This window comes from Kogia breviceps, chromosome 18, assembly GCF_026419965.1.
Source record: "Kogia breviceps isolate mKogBre1 chromosome 18, mKogBre1 haplotype 1, whole genome shotgun sequence".
NCBI classification, from domain to species: domain Eukaryota; kingdom Metazoa; phylum Chordata; class Mammalia; order Artiodactyla; family Physeteridae; genus Kogia; species Kogia breviceps.
In genome coordinates, this window is record NC_081327.1 from 4,822,543 (window position 1) to 4,849,482 (window position 26,940).

General features: G+C 42.0%; 2 protein-coding genes across 6 annotated transcripts in view; both read right to left on the minus strand.

Moving 5' to 3' along the window:
• The window catches only part of LOC131744546 (zinc finger protein 350-like), a 24,467-nt gene extending 16,803 nt beyond the window's left edge, over positions 1-7,664 (minus strand). For 2 of the 3 annotated variants that reach the window (XM_067018892.1, XM_067018891.1), the window contains exons 1-2: positions 1,854-1,957; positions 309-435 (exon numbers count right to left, since the gene is read on the minus strand). In XM_067018892.1, the coding sequence (XP_066874993.1) occupies positions 309-435; positions 1,854-1,868 (142 nt within the window). In that variant the 5' untranslated portion in view covers positions 1,869-1,957. Of the gene's footprint in view, positions 1-308; positions 436-1,853; positions 2,043-7,568 lie in introns of those variants that run through there. The other variant, XM_059044129.2, reaches the window with a different exon arrangement.
• A 4,202-nt stretch (positions 7,665-11,866) lies between these two features.
• The window catches only part of LOC131744517 (zinc finger protein 615-like), a 39,565-nt gene continuing 24,491 nt past the window's right edge, over positions 11,867-26,940 (minus strand). For 2 of the 3 annotated variants that reach the window (XM_067018845.1, XM_059044065.2), the window contains 2 exons: positions 23,046-23,138; positions 11,867-17,574 (listed from right to left, as the gene is read on the minus strand). In XM_067018845.1, the coding sequence (XP_066874946.1) occupies positions 15,668-17,574; positions 23,046-23,138 (2,000 nt within the window). In that variant the 3' untranslated portion in view covers positions 11,867-15,667. The remainder of the gene's footprint in view (positions 17,575-23,045; positions 23,139-26,940) is intronic. The other variant, XM_067018844.1, reaches the window with a different exon arrangement.

The window sequence follows — 26,940 nt, forward strand, 5'->3', positions numbered from 1 at the left end:
ACACCAATTTCTCCTTTACCCTCTTATAACTTAGGAAATTCCATGGATTTTAGGAGCTCTGGGCCAGAACGGGGGATGAAGACCAAATATATATATTTCTTAATATAAATCACAGTATTATACACAGTTACAAAATAAAGGCGTTTCTCTCAAGAGAAAGGAGAATATACCCATTTCTCTTGGGCCAGGGACGGGACTGAGAATCTACTGCTTCAGAGCATCACAGAAAATCCAAAGCTTTCAGAAGCTGAGAAAGGAAACCCCACTGACTGGGGACTCTCTGAGGGACCCAGGGGAGCCGTCCTCACCCACGGACAGCAGGTTGCTATAGTTCTCCAGCATCACGTCCCGGTACAGGTCCTTCTGAGGAGGGGCCAGGAGCTGCCACTCCTCCCACGTGAAGTCCACGGCCACATCCTCGAATGTCAGGGTTTCCTGTAATAACAGTGGTGTTTAATGAACTGATCTCTTTTTGATGATATGGAAGAAATGTTAAAGTTTGTCTTCTCATTTCCACTTTATAGGCTAGATCTGTGTATCTAGGGGGTTGTTTGTTTTTAAGACACATGGAAGAAGCAAAAGCCTAATAAAATACTAGGATCCAACTAACTGTGATTGTGTAGTCAGTCATCCATCCGTTTATCATTAGCCATTTCTTTTCTTTTTTTTGGCCGCGTCACGTGGTTTGCGGGATCTTAGTTCCCCGACCAGGGATCGAACCTGTGTCCCCCTACAGTGGAAGCACAGAGTCTTAGCCACTGGACCACCAATGAAGTCCCTCATAGACGTTTCTATAATATGTAGAAGTTAAATCTCCTTGCTAACCTAGAAAACACCACATTCATACATACATATATATATGTATATATATGTATGGGACAAACATATATGCCAGTGGAATCGGGATGACTGTGTCTTTAGAGCCAGTCAATCAGAATCGTCTGCGAAGCGACTCAAGATGTCAGAATTATAAGAAACTAAATGTTTAATAAGCATGTTTAAAGTGTATGAAGAAGAAACTTATTTTTTGATATGTGTACTTTGTTATGATTTCAGCCTTTAAATATACTCTAAGTCAGTTGTGTAATGCACAAAAATAAATGCAATATATTTATTTTGCCAGGAAATAAATTGTCAGGAATTCCCTGGCAGTCCAGTATTTAGGACTCCACACTTCCACTGCAGGGGGTACCAGTTCCAACCCTGGTCAGGGAACTAAGATCTGTAAGTCATGTGGTGTGGGAAAAAAAAAAGAAAGAAAAGAAAAGAAAACGGTAGATTAAGAATTCGGATTTGGGGACTTCCCTGGTGGCACAGTGGTTAAGAATCCGCCTGTCAATGCAGGGGACACAGGTTCGAGCCCTGGTCCGGGAAGATCCCACATGCTATGGAGCAGCTAAGCCCGTGTGCCACAACTACTGAGCCTGCACTCTAGAGCCCGTGAGCCACAACTACTGAGCCCACGTGCCACAACTACCGTGCACCTAGAGCCTGTGCTCCACAACAAGAGAAGCCACCTCAATGAGAAGCCAAGTGCAGCAACGAAGACCAACGCAGCCAAAAATAAATACATTAATAAATTAATTAAAAAGAAAGAATTTGGATTCGGACATGGAAATCAAGAGTCAGACATGCTGCAAAGCCTGAGAAAACAGTCCCCATAGAACTGCTCTCGCTTCAGACACCGGCTGCAATTTCTGGGGTCCCCTGGATCACCATCACTTCAGAAGCAGGCTACAAAGACACCCAGGGTTCCTAAGACACCTTTACATGCAATAATTACCTAGAATGACTCAGACAACTAACAAACCCATTCGGAAACAAAGGAAAGAATAAAACAAACCAGAAGTCACCTGGGCCTGGATCATTTTCTTCCGTTCTCTGAAAACAGCTGGCAACAAGGCAGCTCTGTCGCTGTGTCTTCTGGATCTGCTCTAAATGCTGTTCTGTCTTCAATCAAGCGTGTCCCCAGTAATGCTGATACCAAATCCTGTAACTTCTTCCTCCTTCTACTGATTCTTTTGCTCCTGGGGAGTCGGGACCTGTGGGTTGAGGAGAAAATTCAAGCTGAGGGTACATTTCCTCTGGGCCCAGACGCTAACGCTGCTCCTGGGCGCTGCCCTTAACCCAGTGTCCACAGCACCGCTGAGCGTCCCCAGAAGACTGCTGCCCCAGTAGACTTTATTCCTCTGCCCACAAAGCCTAAGCTTCTGACTGTGGCGGGGGTATTCCTTTATTCCGTGAAGTTGAAGTGGGGTGACTGTCAGAGGGGATGAGGGAAACGAGATCCATCCCAGCAGCAGGCCTCCGGAGCAGGAGACTCTCAGGCAGCTCAATTATACAAAAGGGACCGTATGGGAGGAGAGGTGCTGGGCACTGTTTTCCTTTAAACCGTGTGCGCTCAGGAACCTCTTCAAACGTTTTTATACACCCTGTGAGTACACACACTTCAATTTGAAATCCAGTGTACTGGGCAAACCAGAAGCATTCTCTTATTAAGCAATGATGATAATACCTTAGGTGGTTTAAGATACATTTTTTTAAAGTACACAATATTGTAAATAAATTGGAAACTGGTAAATAAAGTTGAGACGCTTCAGACCCCTGTCAGAGAAGAGTGTAAAAGTACTAATCAATGTAAACATTTGACAAAGAAAGCTTCCATGCTGTACGTAATTTCTAGTGTCATGGTGAAAACTGACAATTGTCTCAAAGTACATAATTTCCATCCTAATGGAAGGGGGAAACAGAATGAGAAGAAATTCATTCAAAACAAGGCAAAAAAAGAGAAGAAGGTATAGAGAACTAGTGGGGCAAATACAGTACACTTAGATGACTATTTTATTTGTTTTTTATTTTTATTTTTTGCGGTACGCGGGCCTCTCACTGTTGTGGCCTCTCCAGTTGCGGAGCACAGGCTCCGGACGCGCAGGCTCAGCGGCCATGGCTCACGCGCCCAGTCGCTCCGTGGCATGTGGGATCTTCCCGGACCGGGGCACGAACCCGCGTCCCTTGCATCGGTAGGCGGACTCTCAACCACTGCGCCACCAAGGAAGCCCCAGATGACTATTTTAAAACGTAACATACTAAGAATTATTGTATTCAGTATAAATAGAACAAGGAATCTAGTTAATTACAAAAACCCAAAAACATGCTACTCTAGGTGACATGTATGAAACATAATGATATGGAAAGCTAGAGAATAAAAGGTTAGAAAAAGATAAATCATGGAAAGAGTAACCACAGACCCTCTGGTGTATTCTCAGACAAAATAGACCAGAAAGCCCAAAAATTACTACAGAGAAAGAGAAATGCTTGCTAGTAAGAGGTTCAATTCAGCATATTATAGAAATTTGCAATTTCTATGCACCTAATAATATTGCTTTGAAATATATACAGCAAAAATGGACCCAAAAAACCAAGAAGAAATAAATCCAGACTGGATCCAAAAAGCCAAGAAGAAATAAATCCAGACTAACGGTTGAAGACTTAACACACCTATCCCATTAACTGACAGAACAAATAGGTCACCAACAAACAAAATTTATAAACAAAATCATTTTGAAGAATAATATAAAAAATATATGATAAGTAGGAATACTGACAGAAATTTTAACAGACTTAAATAAATTGAATGATGAACTATGAATACGATTCAGAAAACCAAGCATTTTAAAGATGTCATGTCAACCCACGCACCTATGGTCAATTAATCTATGACAAAGGAGGCAAGAATATATAATGGAGAAAAGACAGTCTTTCAATAAGTGGTTAACACCATACACAAAAATGAACTCAAAATGGATCAAAGACCTAAATGTAAGGCCGGACACTATAAAACTCTTAGAGGAAAATACAGGCAGCACACTCTGTCATAAATTGCAGCAATATCTTTTTTGATCCACCTGCTAGAGTAATGAAAATAAAAACAAAAATAAACGAAAGGGACCTAATAAAACTTAAAAGTTTCTACACTGCAAAGGGAGCCATAAACAAAAAGAAAAGACAATCCACAGAATGGGAGAAAATATTTGCAAACCAAGTGACCAACAAGGGATTAATCTCCAAAATATACAAACAAACCATATTATATCACTCATATGTGGAATCTAATTTTTAAAAAATGATACAAATGAACTTGTTTACAAAACAGAAACACACTCACAGATTTTGAAAACAAATTTATGGTTACCAAAGGAGAAATGTAGAGGGGAGGGATAAATTAGGAGCTTGGGATTAACATACACACACTACTATATATAAAATAGATAACCAACAAGGACCTACTAGTATAGCACAGGGAACTCAACTCAGTATTCTGTGACAACCTATATGGGAAAAGAATCTGAAAAAGGATGAATATATGTATACGTATAACTGAATCACTTCGTTGTACCCCTGAAACTAATACAACATTGTAAATTAACTGTACTCTAATAAAACTTTTTAAAAAATAAAAATAAAGATGTCATGTTTCCCAAATATATATATAAATCCAATGAAACTTCAACCAAAATCCTAAGCTGATAACTATATCCATCTATCAATTATGAGGACTTAAAGTTACTTTAGTTATGACAGTACAATATTAGTACAATGATAGACAAATGGAACAAAATCAAATGCTTATAAACAGACTCATGCATATATAAAGACTTGATAACAAAAGTAGCATTACAGAGAAGAGGGTAAAGTTGTCTCCTCTTAAAAATGGTGCTGGGACGATCAGATATTCATGCTGGGGGTTGGGGGATTCCGAGATCCATGTTGAACCCCATCTCACAATATACACAAAAATCATTTGTGGGGAGAACTGTCAATTTCAGTGGGAGAGGCAACTTAATAAAAAAACTTCAGGGATAATATAGGAGAATCTCTCAATGATATTAGGGTATGAAAAGATATTTTAAACAAGCTATATATGAAGCACACCACAGGGACTTCCCTGGTGGTCCACTGGCTAAGACTCCGCACTCCCAATGCAGGGGGCCCGGGTTCGATCCCTGGTCAGGGAACTAGAGCCTACATGCTGCAACTAAGACCCGGAGCAGCCAAATAAGTAAATAATTTTTTTTAAAGAGTTCTCATTCAAAAAAAAAAAAATGAAGCACACCATAAGGCAAATTATATATTCTTTCCACTGGAGGAACTGGACAGCCACTTTGGAAAACATTTTAGCATCATCCATTTAGGCTGAAGTTATACACATCCTAAGACACAGAAATCTCATTCTGAGTATACATCTAAGTTATATATCTATCCCCCACTAAAAGAAGGACACATTTGTGTCCCCCCAATGCAGGGGGCCTGGGTTCCATCCCTGTTCAGGGAACTAGATCCCACATGCATGCTGCAACTAAGAGTTTGCATGCCACAACTAAGGAGCCAGCGAGCTGCAACTAAGAAGCTGGTGAGCCACAACTAAGGAGCCCACATGCCACAACTAAGGAGCCCACCTGCTGCAACTAAGACCCAGTTCAACCGAAATAAATAAGTATTAAAAAATATATAAATGCGGGCTTCCCTGGTGGCGCAGTGGTTGAGGGTCCGCCTGCCGATGCAGGGGACACGGGTTCGTGCCCCGGTCCGGGAAGATCCCACATGCCACGGAGCAGCTAGGCCCGTGAGCCGTGGGCCATGGCCGCTGAGCCTGCGCGTCAGGCGCCTGTGCTCCGCAACGGGAGAGGCCACAACAGTGAGAGGCCCACGTATCGCAAAAAAAAAAAAAAATTTAAAAAAAATTAAAAAATATATATATATAAAAGGAAGAGTTGAAAAAGCCTGTTCTTTACAGACAGGACAGATTTGTGGTTGCCCTAGAGGAGGGGGACTAGGAGAGGGATGGATTGGGAGTTTGGGATTAGCAAATGCAAACTATTATACATAGAATGAATAAACAACGAGGTGCTGCTGTATAGCACAGGGGACTATATTCAATATCCTGTGATAAACCATAATGGAAAAGAATATGAAAAAGAATATATATATATATGTATCACTGAATCACTTTGCTGTACAGCAGAAATTAACACAACATTGTAAATCAATTATACTTCAATAAAATAAACTTTTTGAAAAAGCCTGTTCTTTAAAAAGACCAACAACACATATCCATTTGTAGTGAGACAGAAAGAAACCTGGTGCAAATAAAAAAATATAAGGAATTAATAGTGAACATAACTCAGATAAAATAGACATTTTTTTTGCCCTGAAAGAATACAATGAATATTTTTATTTCATTAAATTTGAAATCCTGGATGAACTCATAATTTTATGATCCTTCCATCCTGGAAACATGTTAACTCCAGACTGTCTAGCTGGTGAATTTTAGGGTAGGCAACAGGACACAGAGGTCCACTACCACCCCATTCACTTTCCTCCTTTGTACTGGAGAGTAGAGACAATGCATTGAGATAAGAATGAATTATAAACATTAGAAACTGGACAGAAAATTAAGGTTGTATTCAGACGACATCATCATCGACGTGGAAAAAGAGACACAAGGAATTACTTATGTAAAAGACAAAACGTTCCCCCCATAAATCCCAAGCAGATTTTCACATAGACTGCTGGCTAGAACTGCACTATATACCTAAGCTCATTTCACACTAATAGATCACTAGCAACGGGAACTGAAACCACCATGATTAACTAAGACCAACCAGTACTGGCATATGGGTCACCCTACCAGAAGGATGGATAACTAAAATCAGAGATTCTATTAGCAAAGAAGGAGGGAATGTCTGTCAGGCAAAAAAGCAACAGTGTCCACTGCTATATATTAAGTGGTGAGTGCAGGCGTTGCCAAACATTTTCCACAAAGTGATAGATACTATACATTTCCGCTTTGAAGGTTAAGATCTGTCACAACGTTTCAATTCTGCCTTCGCATTGCGAAAGCAGCCACAGACGATACGTAACAGACGGGTGGGTCTGGATTAGTCCCTCGGTCTGCAGTTACTCATCCCCCTGGATAACAGCCTAAAAAGCAGAAGGTTTCGAACTCCTGTCCTGGGCTGCACCACCTTCCTTCCCAGCGGTGGAGGCTGTAACCTCAACGAAACCACCAGCCAGGCGTCCAAAGCTTCAGCCCTCACAAGCCTCTTTGTACCACAGACAATACACATTTCTTTATTAATCCAAAACCTGGACCAGACATCCCCAAATGATGACCGTCCACCCTGGCCTCAACATCACTGAGCCCCATATTAATTCCCAAACCTGAAGCTGTTACCATCGTAAATACCACCTGCATCCTTTACAGAATGATCCGCGAAGACCCCCATACCTTGCCAGTCAGGACACGGTCGCTGATCTCTAGAGATTCTTAACCGATTAAACGACTCCCCACCAAAGTACTCCAACCACAGATAGACGAGCCAGACTCTGCTGGTTCCTCCCAAATACCTCCACCTTGGCGGTTCCCACCAGACCCTCCAATAATTCCGAGTCCACACTACACCGTTTCCACCCTGTAGGAGTCACGTCACGCTGTCATAGACACGCCTCTCATGAGAAAACACACACACACACGCACAAAACTTCAAGGGACAAATGCACACACTGACCCGATTTTCCCCAGCCCACAAGGAGAGTCTAAACGTAACCTTCCGTGAACCGCTTCTACTTCTTCTGGACCCGTCGCCCAGATTTTTCGCCTGCCTACGGCGGCCGAAGACGGTCTGAAACGTTTGAAGAAACGCGGACCGGCTTTCTGCTATTACCTTGAAAGGCAATATGTCTGCGCCCAGCTCTCCGCGGCCCCACGGGGCGGCCATGTTGGGACACCTGACGTACAGAAGGCCAAGGGGCGGGTTTGGGGCCGGGAGCCCTGGATGGTCCGGAAGGTGAGAAGCCAGTGATGATGTCTCATTTCCTGGCACTTAGACTCTTCAGAAACTTCGCAGATTTTCAGAGACTCGAGGTCTGCGAGGCAAATATGGAGCTACCTAAACTGCGTTCGACGGACTGGGCAGGAAAGTAATATGGCCGCGGCCTTGATTTTACACCTTGTCTTAAAAAAGTAGGGGGACGGGTTTCCAAATGGACCAAGAGTTCCGCTGTCGGTATGGCAGCAGAGAACGAATTCCCGGAAAGAGAAACGGCAATACATCCAGTAATCGGACATCCCCAGAAAGCTTTGGAGGAACATTTCTTGCAGGAAGCGGCTTTTAGGACAGAATACGATTTCGAGAAACCGGCACAGTGTGGAACAGGCCATCAGGTCCAGAAGAAAAGAGCTGCTGGGATGAAGCCTAAGTTTTGACTGGGATTAGAGCCTCGGGGAAAGGCCACTAAAAATGAGGCCAGTAAAGGTCTGGAGCCAATGAGAAAGACACAACCACAATTGAGAGTCCAAAAGTGTTAAGATCAATAGCTATTTGGTCAAGACACTAGGATGCTTCCATGGGGTAAGTCTTCTCAACAAAAGAGGCTGGGATAACTGTATACCTATTTGCATAAAAATAACTTAAGACCCATAACTCTAAGCATACACAAAAATTAACTGGAAATAGATCACAGACCTAAATATAAGAGGTAAAAGTATGAAACTTCGGAGACAATCTCCACGAACCTAAGTTTAAGTTAGCCAAAGAGTTCTACAGCAAGACAATAAAGGTTGAGACATAAAAGAAAAAATAATAAATTGGACTTAATTAAAATGAAAAACTTCTGTATTTTTAAGCACAACTTTAAGAAAAGTAATGAGTGGAGCCAGAGATTGGGAGAAAATATTGACACATTTAACGTGATAAAAGGACTTACATTCAGAATAAAGAGTTCTCAAAACTCAACAAATCAACTATCCAGTTACTTTTCTTTTTATATAGAATTTTATTTTATCTTATTTTAATTTTTATTGGCGTATAGTTGCTTTACAGTATCGTGTTAGTTTATACTGTACAGCAAGGTGAATCAGCTATATGTATACATATATCCCCTGCTTTTTAAATTTCCTTCTCATTTAGGGCACCACAGAGCATTGATTAGAGTTCCCTGTGCTATACGGTAGATTCTCATTATACCCAGTTTACTTTTTGGGGTTATGAAAATTTCTAAATATTGGATCATGGTGATGGCACAACTCTATAAACTTGCTAAATGTCACTGTATTATATACCCTTACTACTGGTAAATGTTATATGTAAATTATGACCATAAAGCTGTTAAAATGAATTGCTGTTCTATACTACAAAATTTATAGGGTATGAATATTTTTTAAAACAACTAAACTTGCAAAATTATAAGCTACCTGGATTAAAAATAAATGGAAATATCTGGGGCATACAAGAAAAATAGTACAACAAATCTTGGAGTGATAATATAAGAATCTGGATAATGAGAGGATCATAATATAAACTGAACATAACTGAATCAGTTACATTTTTCAAGTATACCCACTTTAATGCATAACTTTTATATGTGACTCCAGTTACCATCCTACTATGATACTATTACAGCCATATTATTACACCCGTGATGATATTACAGCCATGTAATATTAATTATATATATATACAAGAACATTTTAGAATATGGAAATGTTTATTATAAGAGATTATATTCATTATAGATGAAACTAGATCAAACTTTTTTTAAAAAAATTTATTGGCTGGGGCGCTCGTTCCTGGACCAGGGAGCAAACCCCAAACCCCTATATTGGAAGGACAGAGTCTTAACCACTGGACTGCGAGGGAAGTCCCTAGATCAAACCTATGTTTTACAGCTTTATTGAGATACAATTGACATAGATTATACCTATTTTATTTTTTATTATTATTATTTTTTGTGGTACGCGGGCCTCTCACTGTTGTGGCCTCTCCCGTTGCAGAGCACAGGCTCCGGACGCGCAGGCTCAGCGGCCATGGCTCACGGGCCCAGCCGCTCTGCGGCATGTGGGATCTTCCCGGACCGGGGCACGAACCCGTGTCCCCTGCATCGGCAGGCAGATTCTCAACCACTGCGCCACCAGGGAAGCCCTTATTTTTTAAATATTTATTTATTTTCTTTAATTTTTTTTTTGGGGGGGGATTGCATCGGGTCTTAGCTGTGCCATGTGGGATCTTTGTTGAGGCACGCGGGCCTTTTGTTGTGGCGCACAGGCTTCTCTCTAGTTGTGGTATATGGGTTTTCTCTCTCTAGTTGTGGCATGCGGGCTTAGTTGCTCTGTGGCATGTGGGGTCTTCCTGGACCAGGGATTGAACCCACGTCCCCTGCATTGGCAGGCGGATTCCCAACCACTGCACCACCAGGGAAGTCCCAGGTCTTTTGTATACTGACCTTCTTTTCCTCATTAAACAGGGGTTATGCATTTTGGAAAAGACACCTCTGAACTGAAGTCCCTTTCTAATAACATCATATCTAGGGGTATAGAATATCAAAGTGACAAAATTGTTCTACTAGTAAAGGTAATATTTGCCAGGTGTCTCCATTGAAAATAGCAAAATAATTTCTGACCAAAAAGAACCATCATATAGAGCTAATATCAACAGATTTCAAGACTTATAGACCTTTAATAGTATTGGTGAAAGGACAAACACATAGATCAATGGAACAGAACAGAGATCCCAGAAAAAGACCCACATAAGTCAAGTATATTCAAGCGTTTGACAGAGGTACAAAGGTTATTCAAAGGAGAAAGATAGAGTTTTCAGGGACTTCCCTGGTAGTCCAGTGCTTAAGAACCCGCCTTCCAATGCAGCAGACGTGGGTTTGATCCCTGGTTGGGGAACTAAGATATCACATGCTGCAGGGCAACTAAGCCCACACGCCTCAACTAGAGAGCCTGCGTGCTGCAAACTACAGAGCCCACACGCTCTGAAGCCCGTGCGCCACAACGAAAAGCCCATGTGCCACAACTAAGACCTGACTCAGCCAAAAATAAATTTAAAAATGAAATAGACTTTTCAGCAAATGATGCTGGAACACTTAGTGGTCCATTGCCAAAAAAAAAAAAAAAGTATTTCAAAAGAATCTCAACACTTTCATCCCATAAGTCCTATACTGGTAAAGGACTGATACCCAGAACATAGAAAGAATTCTTAAAAGTCAACAATAAGGGACTTCCCTGGTGGCGCAGTGGTCAAGCATCTGCCTGCCAATGCAGGGACACGGGTTCAAGCCCTGGTCTGGGAAGATCCCACATGCCGTGGAGCAACTAAGTCCATGTGCCACAACTACCGAGCCTGTGCTTTAGAGCCCATGAACCACAACTCCTGAGCCCACGTGCCACAACTCCTGAAGCCCGCATGCCTAGAGCCCATGCTACGAACAAGAAAAGGCACTGCAATGAGAAGCCCACGCACTGCAACGAAGAGTAGCCCCTGCTTGTCTCAACTAGAGAAAGCCTGCATGTAGCAACGAAGACCCAACACAGCCAAAAAGAAATTAAAAATAAATAAATAAATTTATTTTTTTAAAAAAGTCAACAATAAGAAACCCCAATTTTAAAAATGGGCAAAGACTGAACAGACACTTGATCAAAGATAACAGATGGCAAACAAGCATATGAAAAGATGGTCTACATCATTTGTTATTAGGGAGATGCAAATTAAAACAGCTTTATGATACAAGTACCCAACTATCAGACTTGCTGAAATTCAAAAAACTGAAAATATGAAATACTGGTTATAAGATGAAATAACGTGAATTTTTATTATTTGCAAGACACAATGCAAAAAATACAGCCTAGAAGATAGGGAGATTCTTGAATGTATGTTTATACAGATGATCCCAAGTTTTAGAACGGTAGTCTGAAAAAATTTTTTTTTCAATGAAACGGCTCTCATTGAGGAGTAGAATTTAGGAAAATGGTTATTCTTGTGTCAAAGAAATCTGAAAGGAAATATCCAAGAGTAAATTTTGCAGTAAAATGAACAAATACCCTGTCTTTATTCCTATACACACCACTTGACCACAGTGCATTATTCTGATTTTTGTGGGGACAATGAGAAGAGTATATGTAGGAGACAAATTTTTAATAGGAACCTTGAGGAAGGATCCCAAGGTTGAGCCTCTAAACACCCACTAGCCTGGGACTATGGGTCTCAAAACTTCCAGACTCCTGTGCTTTCAAACACAGACAAACTCTGTACTCCCTAAACAACACTGACCTCAAATTCATTCTGAAATTTACCACAGATACTCTTTCCCATTGACACTCCTCCCCCAATGCCAGGCTTCTCCACATCATGAGCTGGATATTAAATCGCTAACCTAGGGGAGAGGCAGTGCTCATTGGTTTCACACCTTCCATCCAGTTTTCAATTACCGAGTCTTGCAGACCTAACATATAGACCCTAAACCCTGACCAACAGGACCTTCAATCATTAAACACTTCAGATTAAGCCTTAATTTAAGGCTCCATCACTAATGCCCAGATTCCTCAGTGACTCAACCCAAATAGACCCCAAACACAGTCATTGACACGCATTCCCTCTTCACTGACCCCAAAGGCCCCTCACTGGGGATCCTCACCCAGAATCAGGCTCAGCAGATCTTGAGCCTCTGAAGACTCCTCTGCAAGCTGCCAAAGGCTGAACCCGGTCCAAAACCACTTCTGATTGTGACGTGTTCTCCCTGCAGTGCTTCTGTAGCTGTTGCTAGGGAAGCCAAGCGCCTGGGAGGAGTGTCTCTGGCGAGGGCTCTGGGTTAGCTTCCGAAGTCCGAGTTCTGGCCGTGCACAGGTCCTATGACGTCACATGGCTCCATGACCTCACAGAGGTTTTGGCATTTAGGACGAGAGCAGCTTTAACGGCTGCTATCACTTTGCTGGGTGGGAAGACACAGAAATGTCTTATGGGCACCCCACTGCCTTCCTGTCTTTGCAAGAGATGGTCACAGGCATAGAGCTAAATTAAATTTTCAGAGGCCAGCACCTATCCAAGGCCAACGTCGTATGAGATGCATTTTAGTCATCAGTTTGGGCAAAACCAGCAAACTGATGGTGCCCTTGAACCCTTAGGCAGGAATACCTTGGGTACGGCCAGTTGCATGAACTCTGATATTCTTGTGGCAGAAAGGATGTGCAGAGAGCTTCTGGATGAATCTAAGGTTGAATTTACTTGAGGTCTATAGTGGAAAAATCCATAGTTGTATTTCTTTTACTCATGCTACTGCCACACTTGCAACACTTCTGACACGTCTGTCACCAAACATCGGGGGCGGGGCGTTTAATCACACCAAGCAATTCTTCACTACACCAACTGGGTCCTTAAGTGTGACTCAGTTCTAACACTGTCTACTCGGAGATAGTGTCAGATCCCACAGGTTAAGGGCTCAGTCCCATAAGACTGCTTCCACCCCACTTCAGACGCCAATCACACGTAGCTGGTGCCCAAGTTACCTACAACTTGTCTGACTTGGCTACAAACCGGAGATTCCCACAACCTCTTTTTGGGTTCAATTAGTTTTGCTAAATGGCTCACAGAACTCAGGGAAACACTTGCGTTTATCAGTTTATTAAGGGACATGATAAAGGATACAGATGAACAGCCAAATGAAGACAAAAATAGGGCGAGGTGTGGGAGGGTCCCAAGCACAGGAGCTTCTGTCCCTGTGCTGCGGTGTGTCACTCTCCCCATACCTGAATGTGTTCACCCATGTAGAAGCTCTCCAAAATACCTACTATTGGGATTTTATGGTGGCTTCCTTACATAGGCATGATTAATTAGTAACTCCATTTCTAGCCCCTCTCCCTTCTCTGGAAGATGGGGAGTGGGCTGAAAATTCCAAGTTTCTAATCATGGCTGGGTCTCTCTGGTGACCAACCCCCATCCAGGAGCCCACCCAGAATCACGTCAATAGAGTAAGAGATGCTCCACACGCTCTTACCATGCAGGAATTTACAAGGGTTTCAGAAGCTCTGTGCCAGAAACCAGGGGCAGAGACCAATATGTCTGTTTTCTACAATTTCACAAGGTCAAACAGTCAACCTCAAAAGGATACATCCTAAATGATTCTATTTTTCTAATATTCTATAAATGACAAAATTATGGATACAAAAAGATCTGTGATGCCAAGGGTTAGTGTCAGGGAAAGGATGTGACTATGAGGACGTAGCATGAGGGAGTTTGTGTTGACAGAGCATTCTGAATTTTCACTGGGGTGTTGGTTACAGGAACCTACATATGTGATAAAGTTTCTTAAGGCGATATATGAAAACCAAACAAAAACTACTACATGTTAAAACTGGTGCAATCGAAATAAACCCTGTAGTTAACAGCACTGTAACAATTTCACTTTCCTCTATTTGACCTTATATAACTGTGTGGTTATTATAAGATTTTACCTTTGGGAGTAGTGGCCTGAAGGGCATTTAGGGAATCTCTGGAATATTTGTTTTTGTGATTCTAAACTTACTTCAAAATTAAAACTTATGGGCTTCCCTCGTGGCGCAGTGGTTGAGAGTACGCCTGCCGATGCAGGGGACACACTGGTTCATGCCCCGGTCTGGGAAGATCCCACATGCCGCGGAGCGGCTGGGCCCTTGAGCCATGGCCGCTGAGCCTGCGCGTCTGCAGCCTGTGCTCCGCAACAGGAGAGACCACGACAGTGAGAGGCCCGCGTACCGCAAAAAAAAAAAAAAAAAAAAAAATTAAAACTTATAAAAACATCACATTTGGGCTTCCCTGGTGGCGCAGTGGTTGAGAATCCGCCTGCTAATGCAAGGGACACAGGTTCGTGCCCTGGTCTGGGAAGATCCCACATGCCGCGGAGCAGCTGGGCCCGTGAGCCATGGCTGCTGAGACTGCGCATCCGGACCCTGTGCTCCGCAACGGGAGAGGCCACAACAGTGAGAGGCCAGCGTACCGCAAAAAAAAAAAAAAAAAAAAAAAAAAAAAATCACATTTATATTAATTTTATAAATCCCCGATGGTACTTACAAACTTGGATAAACACATCCAAATCTGCTGTTATACTTATGAAACGAGTACCATTTTCATTTTGAAGTACTTCAAATATTCTGAAATAACACAAACTTGGAACTAAAGAAATGCAAAAGTTAAATCATGATAATTCAATCCATGTTGAGAGTAACTGCCACTATGTAAAATTTATAAGATCAGTACAGGCAACTAGAAATATGGCTGAAGGTATGCTTCAGTTGCTTGTGAGGTGTAGTATCCCTTAAGTTAAGACTTGTAACAGAATGCTCTCATTCATCATTTTCCCCAAGGCTTCTTTCCTTCATTAAGTTGTCTGATATTTTGTTAACGTCCACCATATAGTATGTGTGTCTGCACGGATTTCCTGGCAAATGATGAAGCAATATTTACTACTGCAAACCCTGCCATATTCATTGCCAGAGGAAAGTATTTCTCTAGTGATAACTGACATCTGTTGAGGTATTACTTCTGGGCAAAGGCTTTCCCACAATTATACTTCTACCACTTAGAAATATTCATTCATTCGTGATCTATGATGATCACATATGATAGGGTTTATTTCCAATGAAGTCTTTCCTAGTCTTTCACACTCATAGGCTTTATCTCAGTATATACCTTTTAGACATAGACTGTCCTAAAATATTTTCACCAAAGCTGACTGTATCCAAGTAGTTTTGTAAATTTTTTCATCGATATAAAATATGAGGTAATTGATCACTAAAGATAATATCACATTCTTTGCATTGTGATTCTTCTCTGCATACTATTATCTTGAGGGTCTACAACCGGCAACAGGCTTCCCCCAAGTGACTACCTGTGAATTCTCTCATGTTTATCAAGGATTGACAAATGGGCAAAATCTTTCCCACACTCACTGCACCCATAGGGCCTCTCTCCTGTATGTTTTCTTTTGTGAACACTGAGCCCTGACTTTGTGGTGAAGGTTTACCCACATTCACTGCATTCATATGGCTTCTCTCCTGTGTGAATTCTCTGATGGGTAATGAGATCATTTTTGCACAAAGAGAATTTTCCACATTCAGTACATGCAAAGAACTCTTTCCTGAGTGAAATCTCTCATGTTGTATGAGGTGTGTCTTCTTCTTAAAGGCTTTACCACACTCATTGCATTTGTACGGTTTCTCTCCAGAGTGAGTTTGCTGATGCGTACCAAGAGTACTCTTCACGGTGAAGCCCTTGCCACATTCACTGCATATATATGGTTTCTCTCCAGTATGAGTTCGCAGATGTGCGATGAGCTTCCTTTTTGCGGATAAGCCTTTGCCACATTCGTTGCATACATAGGGTTTCTCTCCTGTGTGAGTTCGCTGATGTACAATGAGATTGCCCTTCTGAATGAAGCCTTTTCCACAATCACTGCATTTATAGGGTTTCTCTCCTGTGTGTGTTCGCTGATGTCCAATCAGCCGGGCCTTGGCTGGAAAGCCTTTTCCGCATTCACTGCACACGTAGGGTTTCTCTCCGGTATGAGTTCGCTCATGTACAATCAGTTGGCTCTTCACAGTGAAGCCTTTCCCACAGTCACTGCATATAAATGGTTTCTCTGCAATATGAGTTCGCTGATGTACAACGAGATCACCCTTCATGGTGAAGCCTTTTCCGCACACACTACATACATAGGGTTTCTCTCCTGTATGAGTTCGCTGATGTCTGATGAGAGGGTTCTTCAAGGTGAAGCCTTTTCCACAATCATTGCATGTATAGGGTTTCTCTCCAGTATGAGTTCGCTGATGTGGAATAAGACTCTTCTTCAAGGTGAAACTTTTCCCACATTCACTGCATACAAATGGTTTCTCACCAGTATGAGTTCGACGGTGTGCAATAAGACGCCTCTTCTCGATGAATCCTTTTCCACATTCACTGCATATGTAAGGTTTCTCTCCTGTATGAGTTTTCTGATGTGTAGTGAGACTGAACTTTGTAGAGAAGGCTTTTCCACACAGACTGCATCTATGGGGCTTCTCCCCTGTATGAGTTCGTTGATGATAAATGAGCAGACACTTTGTGGTGAATGCTTTCCCACATTCACTACATGTGTAAGGTTTCTCTCCCATATGACTTTTCTGATGTTTATTGAATTGCGATTTTTTGAGGAAGGTTTTATTGCATTCAGTGCACTCATAATGTTTCAGTCCGGTATGAGTTCTCTGATGTTCGGTGAGCCTGGATTTTCTGGAGAAGGCTTTCCCACACAGACTGCATCCATGAGGTTTTTCTCTAGTATGAACTCTCTGATGATCAAAGAGCTGAGACATCTTGAAGAAGGGTTTCCCACACTCACTGCATACATGGGCTTTCTCTATGTTATGAGTTCTCTGTTGCTTAGTGGACAGGGAGTTATTGTTGATGGGTTTTGCACGTACAGGAAATTTAATTTCAGTAAAAGATTGCTCGTGGTTAGCATGGAGAAGGAATTTCCCATCTGCATTAAACTTAGCAGAGTTCTTTAAGTTATAGCTTCTCTTCTGGTTTTCAAAACTTATATTTGAATTTAAAGGTTTTTCAGTTAAGTCAAACATATCACAATTTTGCTTTAACAGGAAATGACTTTTGCTCTGATTAACAATATTTGAAAATGTATTATGTTCGCAGCATTTTTCCACAGTATTTTGAATGCTGTGATTTGGCAAGTGATGCTGCAGAAGGTCATCAACTTTCCTGATTTCTAGGAAAGAAGAGAACAAGGAATCATTCTGCAATCTCTGATAATCTTAATTTGGAAGATAACTGTTTCAAAAAATGCCTTCATGTGAAGTAACTATTTAGTGACAATTCTATGTGTGGTATAAAAAGAAATATATTTGGTCTTCCTCCACAGAGCTCCTAAAGCCTTGTAATTTCCTAAGTGATTAGGATGCTAATGAGGTGACTTAGCATAGGGTTCCTACATAACCTCAGGATGGGACTGACCACCAGAAAGTCTAAGTGATTAGAAGGTTGGAACTTTGAGCTCCACCCACCGGCCTCTGGGAAAGGAGAGAGGGCCTAAATATTAAAGCTCTATAAGAACTCTTAACAAAATTTGCTCAACCTTTGGATGGGCGAAAACATCCATGTGCCAGGAGGGTGGTGCACCCCATTTCTGGGGACAGAAGCTCCCACATTCAGGAATCCTTCAGACCTTGCCTTCTTGTACCTCTTCATTTCTATCCTTGTACCTTTCACTTGGTTATAAACGTAAGTAAATGTTTCTCAGTTCTCAGAGCTACCCTTGGAAATTAATTGAACCCAAGAAGTGGGTCATGGGAACCTCCAACTTACAGCCAGTTGGTCAGAAGCACAGGTAATAATCTGGACTTGCAATTGACATCTGACATGGGGACAATCATGTGGGACTGAACCCTTAACTTGTAGAATATGACACTATTTCCACGTAGATAGTATCAGAAATGAGTCAAAATTTAGGACATCCAGGTTTAATTCTATGTACAGACCACTGAAGCAAAGGAATAAAGAAGGCAATTACAGTCTGTGAATCATGGTTAAAGGAGCAATGAATATCAAAGAGGTGGAGGAAATCAGGATATGTTCAAAGAAAAGACAAGGTTCACTGATGGACTTAATGGGAGAAGCACAGAAGGGGTTGAGACTCAAGGATTATTCCAAGAATTATGTGGTTTCAGCCACTGGGTAGGTGGAATGCCTCTTAATAACGTGAAGAATATTACTGAAGTCCAGAATGAGAGAAAAATCTAGCACGCATTGTGAAACAAAGTTTAAGATAACTATTACAGAGACTTCCCTGGTGGTGCAGTGGTTAAGAATCCGCCTGCCAATGCAGGGAACATGGCTTCAAGCCCTGGTCCAGGAAGATCCCATGCCATGGAGCAACTAAGCCTGTGTGCCACAACTACTGAAGCACATGCCTAGAGCCTGTGCTCCGCAACAAGAGAGGCCTGTGCACCGCAGCGAAGAGTGGACCCCGCTTGCTGCAACTACAGAAAGCCCACATGCAGCAACGAAGACCCAACGCAGCCAAAAATAAATTAATTTTAAAAACAACAAAAGATGACTATTACATACCCGAGTACTATACAAACATGAACAGGTTGAATATATAAATCTTTAAAAAGGTCTTATCTGAAAATAGCAATGTGGATATCATCAAAATAGATTATTCAAAGACAGAGAACTGGATGAGACTGTGTTTAGAAACATGTAGAATAAAGGTGAAGGCACAGGGCCAGGGCTTTAGCCATTCCAACATGTAGAGTTTGGAATTCAATTAAGCCCACCTAAGAGAACCAAACATTGAGTATTGTGATCACGGGTCCCCTGAAGATCCAGGTATACAGAACAAAATACAATGATGAGTAAGACGTGGATCCCCAGCACCTGATTTCAAGGTAAGTGTGACCAGACTATTGAAAGACTGGTTATCATAGTCTAACATCTTGCCGTCCTTCTTCATTCTGTAGACCACCATTGACCTAACTCTACCAAAGCACTAATTTGAATTTTTTAGAATTTCTTTTATTGAAGTGTAGCTGATTTAAAATATTGTGTTAGGGGCTTCCCTGGTGGCGCAGTGGTTGAGAGTCCACCTGCCGATGCAGGGGACACAGGTTCGTGTCCCGGTCTGGGAAGATCCCACATGCCGTGGAGCGGCTAAGCCCATGAGCCATGGCCGCTGAGCCTGCGTGTCCGGAGCCTGTGCTCCGCAACAGGAGAGGCCACAACAGAGAGGCCCGCGTACCGCAAATAAGTAAATAAATAAAATAAAATAAAGTAAATAAAATATTGTGTTAGTTTCTGGTGTACAGCAAAGTCATTCATTTATACATACATAAATATACATATATATTTATATTCTTATCCATTATGGTTTACTACAGAATACTGAATATAATTCCCTGTGCTATACAATAGTACTGTATTGTTTATCCAATTCTATAAAAAATAGTTTGCATCTGCTAATCCCAACTAACCTCAAATTTAGAAGAAAGCTTCTGTAACCAAGATTCCAACTAATAGTCTAGCTGGAATATACCCTATGTTCCTATGTAAAAAGGGAACGTTGGTATGCAGTTACTCCATCCCTGCATCTTGCAAAGAAAGGAGTGGCCATGACTGATGACTGGAAGATAACCTCTGAGTCCCTGACATCCTGCCTGATAAGAGTGTCTTTTTACGCATGAGGTCTGAAGCCATACCATACAGTTTATACTAACGATGTGATTTGTGGTAGATGCCCGTTTTTTGTATGCCTGAGGCTTTGGACAATACTAACATTCTGATTCTGGGGTCTAGAGGCACCAGGCTTGGGTGAGCTTCCCTGCTTGGCAACACTTCACACATGTTGTCAAACATTCAAACATCATTGCTGGGAAAATTCAGCACTGTTCACATGACTCCACTGGTAGAGGACAACCAGGAAGCTTGTGTGCAGTCTCTCCTGGATTCTTTCCCATGCACATTTCATCTTTGATGACTTTAATCTGTATTATTTTATTGTCACACATTGTAACCAAGAGTATAAAAGTACATACCCCTCCCCAATAATGTCTACCTTCTATAAAGTAGGCAAAGTGATCCTCTTTAAAAATTGTATAATGCCACTCCTCTACTCAAAATCCCCTGTTTTCTCAACTTATTCAGAAAAGAATCAAGGTCTTGAATGCCCTTGATAGGCAGTTTGTGAACTATGTACCAAAACCCTCAAGCTACTACCCTGTTACCCTTAATTTCAGTCATTTTCCCTCTTGCTCAGTCCCTTCTACCCATGTAAGTTTCCCCGAAGTTCCTCAAACACATTCCAGATTCAGGTCTTTCAACTTCCCACTGTCTCACATTTGGAAAACTCCTCACCCAGGAAGATTACTCATATCCCTCATCTATGTGCTCAAAGGCGCCTTATCAGAGAGCCACTCCCATTCCAAAAGGGCAGTTCCAAGCCCCAACACCCACTCTTCCATTAGCTGCTTTAATTTTCCTTACAGCAATTTTTACACTAAGACATGTTAGTTACTCATTTGTTTATTATTCATTATAGAGTATTTCAATTGAGAACGTACTCCGTGCGAAGGGACAAGATATATATTTTTTCCTGTTTTGTATTGCTATTAGCTTCAAAACCATTATGCTATTAGGCTCTCAAAATGCAAGTTTTAAAGGAGTAAAGCTATCACATCAATTGCAGAAGGCAATCTTATGTATGGAACATATTAAGAATACTTAGGGGACTTCCCTGGTGGTCCAGTGGTAAAGAATCCACCTTCCAATGCAGGGGACGAGGGCTCGATCCATGGTCGGGGAACTAAGATCCCACATGCAACTAAGCCCGCGCGCCACAACTACTGAGCTCAAGCGCCACAACTAGAGAGCTCACGTGCCACAACTAGAGAGCTCATGTGCCACAAACTACAGAGCCCACACGCTCTAGAGCCCACGTGCTACAACCAGAGAAGAGAAAACCCACACACCACAACTAGAGAGAAACCATGTGCCACAATGAAAGATCCGCATGCCTTAAGGAAAATCCTGTATGCCACAGATACGAACCAACGCAGCCAAAAAAAAAAAAGAAGAGGACAAAAACTCTTGACTCTTTATAATCAAGATGATATCATATCACGGGATCATTGAAAGAGAAAGTGTAATCACATATGGCAGGAAACAGGGTTAACTGGGACTAAGTGTCATCAGAATATGACGGGAAAATAATCAATTGTATTTCTACATTCTAGCAATGAATAATCTAAAAATGCAATCAAGAAAAAATTCCATTTACTATAATACACAAAAGAATACCAATTTATTTAGGAATAAATTTAAGAATGGAAATACAAAACTTATATTCTGAAAGTTTAAAAAACATTTTGGAAGACATTAAAGGCCTAATTAGATTTTAAAAGATCCAGTGATCATGGAACAGAATGCTTAATATGGTTAAGATGGAATGACTCCCCAAATTGACATACAGTTCAATATAATCCCTATCAAAATCCCAGGCAAGGGCTTCCCTGGTGGCGCAGGGGTTGAGAATCCGCCTGCCAATGCAGGGAACACGGGTTCGAGCCCTAGTCTGGGAAGATCCCACATGCCGCGGAGCAACTCGGTCCATGAGCCACAACTACTGAGCCTGCGCGTCTGGAGGCCGCGATAGTGAGAGGCCTGTGCACCGCGGTGAAGAGTGGCCCCCGCTCGCCACAACTAGAGGAAGCCCTCGCACAGAAACGAAGACCCAACACAGCCAAAAATAAATAAATAAATAAAATTTAAAAATTAAATAAATCCCAGGCAAATTTTTTTTTCTGCAGAATTTCACAAGCTGATTCTAAAATTCAGATGGAAATTCAAAGGCTCCACAATACTCAAAATAGGCTTGAAAAAGTTGGAGGATTTACATTTTCCAATTTCAAAGCTTACTGCAAAGCTATAATAATAAAGGCTACTGGAGGGATATATACATATAAAATACTCCAAAACTGATGCTGGTGATAGTTGCACAACTATGTGAATATAATAAAACACCACTGAATTATATAACTTAAATATGAATTAAATCTAAATAAAACTGTTAAAAAATATAAAGTGAGAACAGAAGCTTTAGGAAAATAAATACAATGATAACATCTAAGAACTACAAGAGAATCTGAATTAGCAAGACTACGAAGGAAGTTATTTGAAGCAGACAGAAGTTATGACCTAGTTCTAACATGTAGCATGGTAAAAACATCTTTTCTAGCATCCAAGGTGGGGTTGGATGTATGGTGGGGAATCATTATTTCCTAGCTGGGCAGGAAGAAGGTACAGTAGTAAGAAGAGTGATGAATTCAAAGTTCGCTCTTTCCAGAGAGGCCTGGAAAATGGAATTTCACAGCAAGACAAGTGGTAACACAGAGATCCTGTGACGGTGAATGAAGAAGAGGAAGATTTGAAAATCCTAGGAAGAGGAAAACTATGCAAACAAAAACAAGATGCATATGAAATAAACAGGGATCAGATCTCAAAAGAGAACAAAGCGATATATTTTCCTCTTAACTTCTACAAGGAAAAAGAGTTCTTACACTGGAAGAGAGGTACATGGTAGGGCTGTTTATGTTTTCTCAGACACTATCACAGCTCTGACGCCTTCTCTCCTGATCAGAGTGTGACTTCCCTGGCTGCCCACCTTGCTGGGTCTCACCCACTCACCTGGACAGATTCGACGGCGGCTGTCATCTTCTACTGGCCACAGTTCTCCTCGTTCCAACCTGGAGACAGCATCTGCTTTGCTGGCTTGATACCCTGTTCATGAAAAATGATAGAAGACTTAGACACACCTAACTGGGCTGGGATACGGCAGGACGGGATAATGGTACCTGGAGGGAATTAAACAGGTTTCACATCTGTAACCTCAAGGCTTTTCTCTCAGGGGAGGGGCAATTATACCCTCTAGTCTGGGGCAAGAGAAGGATCTGAGACTCGACCATTGCAGAGGAATGCAGTTAGTCTGAAGAGTTAAGAGGCTGCGAGTGGAACGGCCACTGCCGGGCACCCTCTGAGGGACCCAGGGGAGCCGTCCTCACCCACGGACACCAGGTTGCTATAGTTCTCCAGCATCACGTCCCGGTACAGGTCCTTCTGATCAGGGGCCAGGAGCTGCCACTCCTCCCACGTGAACTTCATAGTCACGTCGTCATGTCAGGGATTCCTATCATAACATGGTCTTATTTAGCAAAGTGATGTTCTTTGGGTGACATGGAAAAATGTAAAGGAAATTATTCTGCTCACTTTTGCCATATGGGAAATTAGTGGGGTTTTTTCCTTCACACGCTGTGATAGAGTAAGAATCCTAGTAAAATATTATGTTACTGTGCAGTCTTCCATTCATTCAACTAAAGTTGAAAATTCAAAGAAGTTTCAGTAATGTACCGTTAATTCCTCTAGCTGATGTAAGAACATCTGCAATCTCTATATATGTGAGCATTTGTAAAGGAAAAACCCAGTTTTGTCTCCTTCCTGTGTAGTGAAAAACCCAGTTCTTCTCCACTGTGTGCTTCTTCCCTGGGGGTCTCCTTTATTACCCACACAGAACACTTCGTTTCTGACCCTTCTGGTCACCAAATGTGTGGAGACTTTTTCCCCACAACAAGCAATTCTCTGCCCTACCAGCTGGGTGTCCTATAATTTAAATCAATTCTGACACTTTCTACCCAGAGATAGCGTCAGATCCCACAGGTTGTGGGCTCAGTCCCATAAGACTTCACGGCCCCCATTTCAGCCACCAATCACAAATCCAGGTTGTCACCTGTGCTTCTGACCAGCCAGCTATAGATCAGAGGTTCCAAAAACCCCCTCCTCGGGTTCAATTCACTTGCTAGAGGGGCTCACAGAACTCTGGAGAATACTTATGTTTACCACTTTATTAAAGGCTATGATAAAGGATACGGGTGAATATCTAGATGGAAGAGATGTGTAGGGCAGGATATGTGGGAAGGGGTGCCATGCTTCCACAACATCTTAGGGCACGTCCACATGTTCACCAACCCAGAAGTTCTCTGAACATCACAGTTTGGGGATTTCATGGAGTCTTCATCATGTAAGCATGATCAATCATTAACTCCATTTTCAACCCTTCTCCCTTCTCAAGAGAACAGGGGGTGGGGATAAAAACGACAAGCTTCTCATCATGGCTTGGCCATTCTGGTGACCAGCCCTCATCCAGTAGCCCACTCAGAGTCACCTTGGTAGAACAAAGTTACTCCTGTCACCCAGGAAATGACAAGAGTTTCAGGAGCCCTGTGTCAGGAACAGAGGTCAAAGACCAATATTAGAATAAGAGATGTTCCTAGCGTTCTAATCACTTAGGGAATCACAAGGGTTTTAGGAGCTCTGTGCCAGGAACAAGGGGCAGAGACCAATACATATTTTCTATTATCTCATAAGCATCTATTTACTAATACTGAACTCTATGATTCTTATAAGTATATGAATAATACAGATTCCTAAATTCACCATTAGCAGTTGAGCCAATACCAAAACCAGTAATGAAGAGATTCCAGATGCCAGAATCACAAGACAATACATGTTAATTTCAGTAGTTAATATACTAAATGAAACAAAAGAAACTGTATAAAACATGTATAGAGCACAATGGGTTATTAGATGATCAAATCTGTAAAGAAATTATTCTTTAAAGAGTATATATATATGGACACAGACTGATGCATATGCATGTGTGTAGATTAGGCAGGATTAATATCATATTAGATAAAATGAAGAAACAGCTGTAGGAAACATGTCTTTACATTTATGAGAAGGACAGTTAAGGACTGCAGTTAAGGACCTCATTCACCACATCACCTCTATGGAGAACCATCAAAGTCCTATGTGAACTTGAGAGCCATGTGAACTTGAGACCCATGTGCCATGAAACATTAACAGCTCTTGAGGAACTGGTCTGCTTTTGTAATCGGGAAGAACAAATCTGACTCCATATCAGATCTGTTCCTTTTACTTTAACCTCACTTTAACCTTTGTGCTCTGTTGCCTGTACTTAGTCATGCTGGCTCTGTACATTTAGTAAAAGAATGCTGCCTATAGCTTGAAATATACAAGAACATCCGTGACCTGACCTGAACAGAGAATAACATTTGTCTTGTTCGAGGTTTACAAAACATGGTGACCTGACCATGACCTGACCTACATGACAGCTGCAAGAACAAAGAATCCAATACCACCAAGAAGTGTGCAACAACTAACCACGTCCCTCCCTCACCCTGCCTTTAAAAGGGCTTTGCTGAAAGCCTTCAAGGAGTTCCAGACTTTTTAAGGCATGAGCGACCTGAGTCCTTGCACGGTCCGGCAATAAACCCTTCTCTGCTCCCAACCCCGACGTTTCCGTATTTGACCTCACTGTGCTTCAGGCGCACAGTCTTGCGTTCAGTAACAACCTTACCAACAATCTTCATCCATTTTTTCCTCTTCCAGCCTGTATTTACGTAATGTCAAATCTCATTTGTCCTCTACAAGCAGCATATCCAGAACCTCACCAACACTGAACCCTCCACACATGCTGCAGCCAACCACTCTCGCAGTCACGTTTTTTGCAATAGCCTCCTACGAGGCTTTCCTGTTTGCTGCCCTGCCCACTATTGTCTGCTTTCTACAAAAGCCAAAAGGATTCCTTGAAAAATGTAAATTATTTCATGTCATTCCAGTACTCAAGAACTCCTCGTGTTTTCTTTTCTTTTCTTTTTTTTTTCAAATTAATCAATTATTTATTTTGGGGTGTGTTGGGTCTTCGTTGCTGCGTGCAGGCTTCCTCTAGTTGCGGCGAGCAGGGGCTATTCTTCCTTGCAGTGCACTGGCTTCTCACTGCAGTGGCTTCTCTTGTTGCAGGGCACGGGCTCTAGGCACGTGGGCTTCTGTAGTTGTGGCTCACGGGCTCTAGAGCACAGGCTCAGTAGTTGTGGCACACGGGGTTAGTTGCTCCATGGCGTGTGGGATCTTCCTGGACCGGGGCTCGAACCTGTGTCTCCCGCATTGGCAGGCAGATTCTTAACCACTGTACCACCAGGGAAGTCCTCTCCTCGTGTTTCCTCATCTTATTAGGGAGTAAAATCACGCTTCCTTGAAATGGAATACGTGACCAATCTTACCCCCCAACCCCGCCCCCACTGCTACTGCCTCTTTGGCCTTATACCCATCACTTTCCAGAAAGCACACTCTGCTCTGGCCACACAGGCTCCTTAATGTTTCTCAAACTCATTCGTGGCTCAGCCTTTTAAACCCGCTAACCTCTCTACTTGGAAAACTCTTAACCCGGCAGCCTACTAACTTCTCGCATTTCTTGGCTCAGAGGCACTTTATCTGAGAGGTGTTCCCTGCCTAAAGAGGAGCCCCAGCACCTACTCGTCTGTTATGCTAAAGTTCTGTTTCTTTAAGTTTTACTGAAGTATAGTTGATATACAATGTTGTGCTAATTTCTTCTGTATAGCAAAGTGACTCAGATATACGTATATATTCTTATTCATGTTCTTTCGCATTATGGTTTATCATAGATATTGAATATAGTTCTCTGTGCTACACAGTAGGACCTTGTTGT